Source organism: Atractosteus spatula, chromosome 4 (assembly GCF_055471065.1).
Source record: "Atractosteus spatula isolate fAtrSpa1 chromosome 4, fAtrSpa1.hap1, whole genome shotgun sequence".
NCBI classification, from domain to species: Eukaryota; Metazoa; Chordata; class Actinopteri; order Semionotiformes; family Lepisosteidae; genus Atractosteus; species Atractosteus spatula.
In genome coordinates, this window is record NC_142709.1 from 67,286,071 (window position 1) to 67,298,016 (window position 11,946).

Below are 11,946 nucleotides of genomic sequence, written 5' to 3' on the forward strand. Positions count from 1 at the left end.
AATTAAGAATGTAGAAGTCCACATTCTTTTGTTTTGGAAAAACAAAAATCACATCTCCTTCAACCACAATCCAGGAGATTTAAGTTATGAAAAAAAGGTTTTCCAACTCAAAGGAAACATTCCAATGCAAAATGCGATTATTGAATGTTTTATTAATCATACTGTATTATGATAAGATTCACTGTAATACTGTTGAGGATTTCATTATACAAAAACTTACAATTCATGTTGCGGTTTCCACAACTATTCTTTAGGAATTCTATTCAATACAAGCAAAAAAAAAAATGCAAAATGTGACCAAATACAATATGAATATTTAACAATAAAATCAAAAACTTTATTAAACATATGCATTACCTTAAATTTTGACTTTTGCAACATTAGAGAGAATTAAATAACATCCCTAGGGATCCAAAAACCAAAATGTTGTGTATGCAGTCACAAAACTTGGTTCACAAGTGTCATTTGGCTAAAGAAGTGTGTTATTGGGAAACCAAGCCAATCCAAAATCCAAACCACTTTCAATTCTTTACACATCAGGCCTTAAGAAAAATGAATAATTGTTGCTTATGGTTTGCTCAAACACATTTCTCTGTAGTATACCTCAAATGAACTGAGAACTTCACTCAATGGCAAGATTCCATTTGCGTTTGGATCTTAAAGTATTACAGTGCAGAAATAAACAGCACAATTCAATATTTTAAGTATCGGTTTGTAAGCATTTAAAAACATTATAATTTGATCTGTGAAGAAGCAGGTTTAATTGAAAGAGATAAAGTTGATTACACACATTTTACTCCAAATAAAAAACACATTTAGGAATGTCAAGCCAGAACAAAATCCATAGTTTACAATTTTGTTTCTCTACAGTAAACACTTGTTTCACTTTGATGACATTTACTCACTCATTTTTCTTTAACACCTTGAGATTTATCCCTGTTGCTTCTGTGAAATAAATTACATGTACAAGCTACTGAACTGTAACACCCAATATTTAAAAGGGCAAAAAAATGGATATCAAATGATATGAAGTTTGAATGAAAACAACACAGCAAAGGCACTATAAAAATGCAGGGATGTTTCATGAACAAATCTACTGTATTTCCCACAATAATGAAGCTGTGTGAAATCATCACCAGCCCTAGAAGAGTCTCTTTGAACACTTATAGCAAGTGGTCCTACTAGAAAGCAAAACAATGGAGGCAATAGAACCAAAGTAAGGTAGTCTGTTTGTGTCTCATCTCTCAGCACAGTGATGATCTAAGGCTTGTTAATTTGGCCCATGAAGAGCACAGTACCTGAAAAACACCAAAAGTGAGACAGTTAATTAAAATGAGAAAAGACTCCCTCCTGCTTATCAATACTGAATTATCACTAATTTTACCAGATGCCAGTGTCAATATCAGTGAAGCCAGGTTATTACCATATTTTTGGAAATCTTCCTGCTTTAGACAGCTAGGTGGGAACTGTTACTGCATCTACACAAAAACTATTGAACTTATTTTAGTTGAATGTATTTGCAAACAGTGCAAAATCAGTTTTATTGTGCATCTGTGATGACTAACATTATTAGGTCTTCCATTTTTGGAAAGTTCATGTTACTGCACTGCAGTTCTACACAGTACAGATGACATGCCATTCTTCAAGAGCTGCTGGGTGACATCACTAAGCTCCAGGTCAGAGCCTGCATGGCTCTGAAAAGTTAAGGAGGAAGACTTGCAATGACCATGCCGATTCTGCGACACACAGCCCAGTAATGCTCTCCGAGTTACTGCACTAAAATTAATTGTGCACACCTATATAATCCCAACATCTACAAACGCCTGAAGTGTCTTTGCCAAAATAAAATTAAGCTCCTCTAGTACTTGGTGTCATTTGTTTCTCTGTTGAGATTTCTGGGGGAGACTGCGTGTTGTCTAACAACTTAACTGTTCTACACAAGCTCCTCACGTAAAGACTTTTAAGAACTTGTTTTCATTGTACTGGATATTAATAGGATGGTGGCTTATAGCAATATATTCTGGTTTGTACAGACCTAGAAATCCATTAAAAAAAGACATCATAATTGTGAAACTTTAAATTCTACAGCCAGTATGTACAGTATCTGAAAATCAATCAAGCATGGGTCATTTAAAAGAGAGGGTGAAGGAGAATGCAAGACAGAACGGGGTTCTGCAGATCTCTACCTGTCGCCTTGTGTCGAACGATGAACAAGAATGGTCTGTCCACAATGACCCATGGGGGTGATGACCGGGCCAGTAAAATTGCAGCTTGAGAGAGAAAAATGGAATTTGAATACAAAAAACTGAAAAGCATCAAATAGCATACTTTCCCTATTAAGGTCAAAGCCCTTTAGTTATTGAAATATTGATATAAAATTGCTTCAAGTATCACTCACATGCAGATTACTCTATAGTGGTTATGGGTCTGGGTCCCATAAATGAGAAGTATGTAATTAAGGTTTTGTGTTAAATCTGTAGTACTAAGTGACTGAATCCAACATGCTCCTGTGACCATAAAAATAAGGGTCTGTTTCAGGAATGTGCAATCCTGATCCTTGAGGATTGGCCTGTCTGCAGGTTTTCTAGGTGTCTTTAAAGCAGCAGCACCTGCTGAGCTGGGAGAAACTGAATTCATTCATTTCTATTGATTCAAAAGCACCTTACAACCCCATCAGGTCCAGATGCAAAGGCTTCATAGAACAGTACTTATAAAACAACAATCAGGCCACAGGAGACTGTAAAGCAACCGGACTAAATTTAACAGACTTAGGCCATTAAGAACCGAATGAAAATTGACACACCAGCCCTGCAAAACTAGAATCAGACAGCCCTGGCCTACTCTGTCAGCTGCAGAAGTCAGAACCTTACTTGTTGCAGCTGATGCTTTGGTGCCATCCTCAGTCACCTCAATTTTGGATTTCTGCAATGCCTTCGATACATGGAGGGGCTCTGAACCTATCAACAAGAAGACAGCAAAAATGTAAAAAAAAAACAAAACTTTTATTAATAAATTACATTACAAGGTCTTTTAAAATGTCAACTCATGGAAGTATTTTCCAGCCATCTTCAAAGTGAAATGAAGCTGAACGAGGAAAAGACAGAGAGACATGGAAAAGGTAAAAAAAAAATGAAGTTACGTGTACGTTTAAAAATGCTTTTAAACTTGGGGGAAAAAAAGCAGGAGTTACTTGTAAATCAAGTGTCCTTTTGAACATGGTGTTGTGTCCAATACACGCTGTTCTATTTGTCACAGAAAAGAAGGCTACGTTTTAAATGAAGATCTACATCTTGATGGTTATGCGTACTTAATGTCCACTCTCATTTAACTTGTAATTAAGATGACCTATTCACTGCTCCTGCCGGTGATCACTATTTTAAAGAGAAATTAGGTTTTATGTATAATTTCTTAACAGAAGCCTGATCACTTTATTATATCAATAACTGAATTAATTACAATAAAATGTCTCTTTTGCATGTTAATTAAGAAACAGGTCTCAATCAAGATTTAATACATAATTTAACAGTCAGTCACTCCATTTCAGGGCACGTTTTAAAATCCCTTGCTGTCTCCGTTCATTGATCAACATGAGTCATATGGTTAACCTACTATAGACCTATAGACCTGCCAGCCATAACAGCTAGTAAAGGAGTCATTTTAAACCAATAGGAGCCATCAGCATTTTTTATTTTTCCATATCAAAAGTGACGTGACCATATATTTGTTTTATTTAATGCATGCGTTAAAGGCATGCACTTTCTATTCATCATTACAAAGCCTCTTATTGACAATAAGGCCGGGGTAACCAGGAGTCTGCCCTGGTGGAACTCCACAATGAACAAGACTGCCAGTCCACTGCAGGGCATAGACACTAAATCACCTGCACAGCTTGTCTTCAGGAGGCAAGAGGAAACTGGAGCACCTGAAGTAAACCCACAAGGACACAGGGAAACCTGCAATCATCACACAGCAGGTACACCGGGCAGAACCAGAACCAGGACCCAAGAGCTGTTGGAGTGCTAGCTGCCACACCACTGTGCGTTTCCCAACATTAATCCAGGAAAAACAACTGCCTTTTAACTCCAAGGGTTAACACAAAACGTTAATGCTGGTTCCTAGAGTCAGACATCTACCAAGAAATGTCAAGCAGATTAAAGCAGCTGTACCAGCATTTATTTATACTTACTTATTTGTTTAAAGTTTGCTTTTGTTTGATCGAACATATCTGTAATACCAAGAGCTGAGAGAGGTGCCTCCAAATCTGTTTCTGCTTCCACTGTAAATCTGTAAAAGATGAGGAACTGGCATTGGTAACAGGCTTTCTAAACACAACAGCTGTATTGCAATGTCACATGTTTCACAACTCGTGGAAATGGATTGCACAGCACTGAAGTGTTATCATGAGGGAATTTTTTTTTTATTGCTACAAAAGCAGTCCCCAACCATGATGGAGCACTGAAACACTAAGTGTGAATGCTGTCAATCTGATAAATTAATCGCAATGATAATCACAGTTTTGATAAACTGAATCTCAAAAAAGTCTCCATACCCTGAACAGGAAGCTTATTTCATTTGCAAACTGAATAAAAACAGATTTGGCAAAAACCAAAATCTTTATAGTGAAACAGGAGAAGCAAGTTTAAACTTGGCAGCTTCAAGAAAAATATTCTTCCAGAAAACAGTTTGAACATGTTAGGGCTTTTACAATATGTACATTCCACGATCATATCTTAAAAGGCAGCTCAAAGGGGTTCACCTTACTTTGGCAGGAGAAGTCGTACTTTTCTCTGGTTCATAAGCTTCGTCCAGCTCTGAATGGTCATGGTGCTGATGTGTGGAATTATTTCAGAGACCAGAGTACTGTCTTCAGAAGGCACTGTGATCAGCATACTGATCGTGTCTCCATGGTAGGGCAGCTCGATGACTTTGTACTTGATGCCAAAAGGGGTACTCGCCAAGCCTAGGGAATCAAGCATTCGGTCAGCACAGCAGCCCTAATTATACATTAAACGAAAAGAACGACATGTAAACGGCTGATTGTATGAAATACTTCTATTTGTAAGCTGTTGTTTCTCATTAATCTTACCACCGAACATGCGATTTAGTTCTGAGCTCTCCAATCTGCAGCACTCCGCATGCCTGAAGTTCCAACATCCTGGATGATAACCTTAATCTCAAGCAGCTCTTACCAATGTTGAACACGGAAAGCTGTGACATCATAGGAATTCTGTAAACCTTCCCATCTCCTGCAGTGAAATTTCTCATCTTGGTGTTCTCGGGCTGAAACCGCGATTTCCACAAGCCCTTGAAGTATATGGCATTTACTGCTACGAGCCTGGTGAGAGCCCCATCAAGCATGTCTGAAGAGACAATTGTAGGTATCATGCCTGAAACAGCAAACAGACACCAAGTTAAGGCGAATGAAGACACTACAGAGTAAAAAATATGACTACTGTAACTATTTTTTGTAACCTATGCCTCTACGTGAACATGAGGGCTGACAAAAGAAACATAGTAGCCTGTGCAGGTTAAGACTTATTAAATGAGGTTAATTGAAAGAGGGGAAAAAAAATACACAAGCCATTAATAACAAACCACCATACTGTATATCAGTCACTTTTATGTGGTTACTCCTACTATATACCCTATGCCTACATTGCAGATAATCTAAACAGTTGCTGAACAGCTTGTGATATGATATTTGCAGTTTTCTAGGCTACCCCAGTAAATTCTTCATTATGGAGAAAAAAAAATGAGGCTAGTAATTGCAAGTATTTAAATTAGATCTACGAAATGATTCAGTGATCTACAAAAGGACAATAAACTTGCCCCTTTTAAAACTACAACCTGCTCCCGTTTTGTGGTCATGTGGGTGTTGAGCAATCTTTTGGGCATAATGCCAGATTAAAACGAGTCTTCCTTCACTGACGATTACATTAACACACCAAAATCCCAGGAACGTCAGAAGTGGTACACAGTCAATTGTAACAGCTTAGACAATTTTGCTTTCAGTTTTTTTTTTAATGCAGTACATTCTAGTGATCACAGATATGTTTCAGCTTTACAGCCCTTCATCATTGATGTAATGGGGAAATGTTTAAAACAACTTGCAGTCTGACAACTTACCTTTCGTATGATCTCTAACCCAGTTGTTGATAGAATCTGCAGCTTCGCTGGTGTCAGAAAAGTCTAAATTCTTTGATTCACACTGGAAATTGGCTTTGTTAGTAGAAACAAAGAGGTCTTCCATTTTAAAGCCTTGCTGAGCAAAAATTGCATTGGCTATGGTCACCAAGTCCCGATTTTCTCTGGAAGTCAGATTTTTGTGTAGTCTTTTCAGCATTTTATAAGGCCCTTCGAAATTAAGCACACATAGCAAAATTATTTAAACCAACTACCAAAAAGTAGCAGAAAGTACTGATTTTACCTAATTAAACCAATATATTTCTGGAACGTCTCCAATACATCTGCATAAATAAAACTGATGTCCTCAGATATGGTCTTGTAGCCAATCTATAACCGATACAAACAACCGATAGAGATCACTGTCACTTCTGCATCACTGTCGTAAATATAATCTCTTTTCAATATTACTGACTTTTTCAAAAATACAATCCTTGATTTGCAGAGATCACTGTTAAAAAGCATTAACCAGACATTTCAGGGCAATTTAAAAATGATTCAACTGGCACATCTGCATCATTATCATGTTGAATTAAGGTGAACAAGCAAGTCCAAGCAAAGCTGAAATAGTGATAAGAAAAATAACAGTTTTATTGACCTAGTGAAAAAGTTAGATGAACTGCATCACAATTAAAAAAGAATGATGACTAAAAATAACATGGTGTGGACTGGAGAAAATGTGCTACCCAATACCATGCAATACCAGGCCACATACCATGCTTCTTATATCTCAAGGCTGTCAGAATCTGTCTTCTGGTGTTGCCCTCTGCTCCCACCAACAGCATTCCCAGGATGCTGGCCACACTATGTGGAGACATAACCACATTTTCCTGTGGCCTGGACCTCACAACCTGGGCAAACAGCTGGATCCCCAAGTCTGAGCCCCGCTCTCCATAGGAAGAAGTACTTGGGATCTGGGCATAGACAGTGGACATCGCCATGCCCAGGGACAGCAGGATGAGGGAGAGATGTCCCATTCTGGTCTATTTATACACCTAGAAGGAAATACATAAAGATATATAAAGACGACCTCCCCGCAAAAATGTTAATTCACAAATAATATATAATCACATTTCCATGTAGTAGAGCTCAACTGTAGAAAAAACAAGGTTGCGATTCACAGTAAAAAAGGGACATGGTAAACATCTGATATAGAAATGCATAGTTTACATCTTTTGTTTTGGCTAAAAATAAAACCACACAACGAAAGTTAACACGCCATTTCACAAACCTTTGTCTGGCTCTGCAAGATCAACTGTAAATATACGTGGATGTATAATTTTCAAGCATTTCGTAACCAGAGAAACCACTAGCGCAAGGTTAATGTTACAGCATGTTCCAAACCATACAGACAAAGCATACACCCAAGCAAAAGCATTCAGCAGCAGCCATGTTTGAGACACAGCTGATTTAAAAGACCTCATTTATTTTCCCATCTTTCAGATAACTCACGCAGCACTTGAGCAGCTTCTCATCCTAGGTACATTCATTTGCCAGCTGTCACCTCCCTGTTCTGTTCACTTTTATATTTTATGAATAGGCCTTCACCAATACAGATCCAAATATTCAAATGCTTGACTGTCCTGAAGAATGGGTAAACATCAAGGACACCGAAACAAAAAGACCCAAATAATGATGGATTTGTGAATGTCATTTATCAGACAAACTTGACTCAGCCATTCACTTTTCAAACTACTGTGTTTGGATACTTGAAAGTAAAGATTAAGATCAACACTGCAAATACTTCTTGAAGGCACATTCTCTTTATAGAAAATATCTGTTTGGACAATTACCTAGTTTCTAGAGAAGTACTGCATAAACTCTCAGAAGGGGAAATAATTATGTATCTTTACCCCTTTTAGATAAATTGGTAATCTGTACATAAAATGCTCAACTATTTTTTCTTCAGCTACTGTAAGCCATATTCTAATGGCTAAGATATTTCCGTTTTCAAACAACTACATATTATTTGTGCACAGTGGGTTCATTACAGGAAGTAGCTTGCGTGAAAGTTTATAGTTATAGTCTCCTGCAAGAAGGTTAAAAACTATTTGCAAATACTATTTTCAATGCATCATCACTAAACTGCAAAATCATTCAAATCCTTTTACAAATACAGTTCTTTAATAAAACGTCCCATGAACAGCAAAGATAAACGACTGATATGAATAGGAAATAACATGGTAATTTCACTGTGAATCATTCCTCTACAGTAGTCTGAAATTCCCCAAAGTACAATATTTGTAGTGCCTTGCACTACAAATATTGATATGCAGAATTAAAATGTAATTGTCAGTAAGGGGGTCAGATAACATTCAACTTCTTTGTAAGTCAAACAGCGCAAATATTTTAATTTACCTGAAAAATTTGGAATTTGGAAATTCCGTACAGAAGAAAAGAGTTGGGAAAAAAATAACGTCGTTTAAAAACGTAAAATCTTAAATGGTTTACGAGGTTAGTGTCCGACGGTTGTAGCACTAATTCTATGAAATAATTGCCACCTATGCTGAGCCTACACTAACAAAGCAGACCAACGCATAAAATATTTGTTCAGCTACGTTTTACAAATTAAACGTTTGTCCTTGCGTGCAAAATATTTTCAAGCGTTTCTCGAAATGTGTCAGATGGTAAGCTTCATTCTTCATCAAGGTAAGTATTCTTGCAATTTATCACACGATGTTTCTTAGCTTTTACAGCGTTTTGAATTTACTGTTTGTTTACACACAACAATTTGAGTATCGTACTGGTTGAGAGAAGAATCTTCCGTATCAGTGAAACATAATTTCTTAACTATTCTGAAATAGTATCGCAAATGTGTTCATCCAACAAAGACATTTTATACATTTACACATACATTTAAAAAATGGCTGACAATTAAACTTCTAGGTAAAAGGCTATAGATTGTACTAAATATATAACTGCTGGACACTTCTGCGTCTTTAAAAAAATGCACTTCTGACTATAGTAACCAGGTACGTTTACTGACTGCTTTCAAGCGATTAATTCCAGAAAATAACGTTTACTTTGTTTCACTGCTACCCTGAAAAAGTGTTTTTATCCACGTGCAAGCTTTTACAAACACGTCGTTTTCCCTTAATTATCTAAGCTACCCGACGTAAAGTGTAGCGAGTTTAAAAACCAACAAAGCCAGGGCTGCGAATTAGCTGTAATCAAACCCCACCTGTAAGAAGAACCTTACCTTTAGATTTCCCAAAATGCTTTCGTTTCAGTGCATAACACAAAAACAAACTACGAAAGCCTTCAAAAACTTCCGTAGCGAGTTAATTAAATATATATAGATATATTACGTCTTTAAAATCTCACAGTTATCCCTCTTACATTTATACCATGTGTGGACAAACTACCGCCCCTTGTTTATTTTACTAGCTTTTCAAGAACTCCTCCCTGGGAGCTGGAGGACGAGATGAGTGGAGAGTGAAACGCCGCTTTTACTTCGTCAACAGGAAATGACACCTCCTTAGAAATTTCGTTAAAAAAGCCCTGACAGAGGAGTTTGTCTGGTGTGCTCCTTGTTATTTTATTTTCCGAAATAATATTTTGTCTCAATATGGAGTAACCGTAAGCACTGAACTGTTAAACAGCCTCCCGATTTACTTTTCTCGGCAAATGATTTTGCTGCTTATCATCTTAATGATTATTAAATCAAACATATTCCAATACCGTCATTTAGGCGTAGAAGCGAATTATTTCAATAATTCAACATCCAGGCGTATCATTTGAAAGAGAGCATTTTATTAGTTCAGGGAAACCAGAATAGCTCATTAAACACTTATGCCGCAGAAAAACGGCGAGCTTTGTGGGGCTACTCTAATACTCGTTACATAGACTATTATGCGAGGGAATATCAAGATAAATTATGTTATGGGGTGCCAGCAGAAGAATTCTATTGGAACAAGTGATTAAGTGTAATGAAATGCATGTATTTCTAATTTTGCATTAATGGAAAACCATTAAAAAGGCTTCAGGCGAATATCAACAGTTCGGTTGACTAAGACGGTTCCAGGCAGCGTGAGCTGGGTTGGTCCAGAACTGATTTCACAATTTGTCCTTCTGTTGCTGCAATCTCCGGAGGTGGAGCAGTCCATATGAACGATGCAGACAGAACCTGAAGTACTGCATTTATGCTCCAGGTGTTTAGGGATAAAAACTGTCAGCACAGTTAATTTTGCACCTGGAATTACTTTTCTCAGCAAATTATGACATAGTGAAGTATAGCCAAAAGCCAAGCTTTTGTGTGCCAGTTGCTTCAGAAATTGGCAATACCTTTATACAAACAGACTGAGGTGCATAGGGCTTGAATGCTGCCAAATCCTTCAGAAGCCCTCCCCCACAGATTCCTGGTTTTCAATATTACTGCAGTTTTGGTTTTACCGAGACTTACAGCATTTCCCAACATCTGCTAGTTCAGACACTCAGTACTTCTGGTTGTTATGCAGTCTGTATTTATTAACTTGACTGAGCTCTGTTCCACTTTCCCTTTGGAAAAAATACCAGGTTCCCTATATCCGCACAAGTAAATTAATGAAAATCATCCATCTGAAGAAAAAAAAATGACATTACTATAAGTTTCATGTTGGGTTGTGGCTTAAGTGTGTATTACTCATCTTGAGTAAAACATACAAACTTTCTACAACATGTGATCAGCAAACAAACTCAATTAAAAAGGGAAATTTGATTTCATAATACTATAAAAATATACAGTATATTGGGAAAAAAAATGCCTTTGGCCGGAGGCAGACTGTGTCCTCTGGCCTGGAGGCTGATGATTTCAACCCTAGCGGTTGTGCAGACAAGCATGCACAGTGAAGTAAGAGTGGAAATACTGCCTTCTACAGTTATGATCACCGGCCCAAAATAAGCTTCCCTTACAAAACAAACACTTCTAATAGCTTGTCCTGAAGGCCAAGGTAAGGCCGTGTTATCTGCGGGCTCTCCGCGGATCCCAGTGGAACCTCAAAACTGCCCGAGCGCTGCTGGAACCAGTTGTTGGTGTGGATTTGGCTGCGAGATCCTGGGTCAACCACATGCAATCAGCCCATGACTGGCGGACTGTATGACAGACTGTCATGGACACTCTGGTATTAAGGGTGTCCAGCCTTCCACTGACACCCAGGCTCTGTTTCTGAGCTCTGGGAATGGCCAAAAGCCAACTTGTCCTGCCTGATGTCTGCATGACGGGACATGATACCGTGGCAGGGTGGGTTGAAGAATACAGCACCGTTGCTTTTCCAAACTGCAACATTTTAGAAAAGGAAGAAGGTGGCAATTTAGAGAAACAGCAAAAAAAAAAGCTAAATCTAGTTGTGAAGGTTTCGTGATTTAAGTAAGCAGGGTAAAAACAAAATTTAAATAAATATACCAAGTCTTTTATGGAGCTCACTGAAGTAGGGGAGGCTCTCAAACAACATGCATTACTCTTGTAGGCATCAACTCTCTGGGCTTTTTGTTAACATTGTTTTAATAAATAAAGAACTATAAACAAATCTTACAAGTTGCTTCAGCTTGCCTATGTGGTTGATCTGCCAGGAAAAGGCTTGGCAAAACCTGCAATCATCTTCAGTTTAGAAACTCCACAGCAGAACTTTCCTTTCATTGTATTTTGTCATTGTATTTAGTTTGTCTGTCTGATTTCTAAAGACCTCTGTTAAAAGAACATTCTAACGCACAGCATAGCTGTAGGTTTAAGTATAGGAAAATACAGATGTAAAGCGAGGACAAAACATTGCTAAAAGCATTAACAGA

At 37.7% G+C, this 11,946-nt stretch overlaps 1 protein-coding gene across 1 annotated transcript; it reads right to left on the reverse strand.

The window, feature by feature from the left end:
* Positions 1-132: 132 nt before the first annotated feature.
* serpine2 (serpin peptidase inhibitor, clade E (nexin, plasminogen activator inhibitor type 1), member 2) lies at positions 133-9,613 on the reverse strand. The gene is made up of 9 exons (XM_088912796.1): positions 9,383-9,613; positions 6,899-7,178; positions 6,127-6,354; positions 5,190-5,387; positions 4,762-4,960; positions 4,187-4,284; positions 2,871-2,957; positions 2,187-2,270; positions 133-1,298 (listed from the first exon to the last, which is right to left on the reverse strand). The coding sequence occupies exons 2-9, from the start codon at positions 7,158-7,160 to the stop codon at positions 1,261-1,263; spliced, it is 1,194 nt and encodes a 397-aa protein (XP_088768922.1). The 5' UTR covers positions 7,161-7,178; positions 9,383-9,613; the 3' UTR covers positions 133-1,260.
* Positions 9,614-11,946: the final 2,333 nt, after the last annotated feature.

What these genes read in the sequence shown, in the direction of transcription:
- serpine2 (XM_088912796.1), bottom strand. Translation starts at nt 7,160, where the DNA reads ATGGGACATCTCTCCCTCATCCTGCTGTCCCTGGGCATGGCGATGTCC. An exon ending in GTACGACTTCTCCTGCCAAA is followed by an intron (nt 4,285 to 4,761) that starts GTAAGGTGAACC and finishes CATCTTTTACAG; the next exon opens with ATTTACAGTGGAAGCAGAAA. An exon ending in CGTTCGACACAAGGCGACAG is followed by an intron (nt 1,299 to 2,186) that starts GTAGAGATCTGC and finishes GGTGTTTTTCAG; the next exon opens with GTACTGTGCTCTTCATGGGC.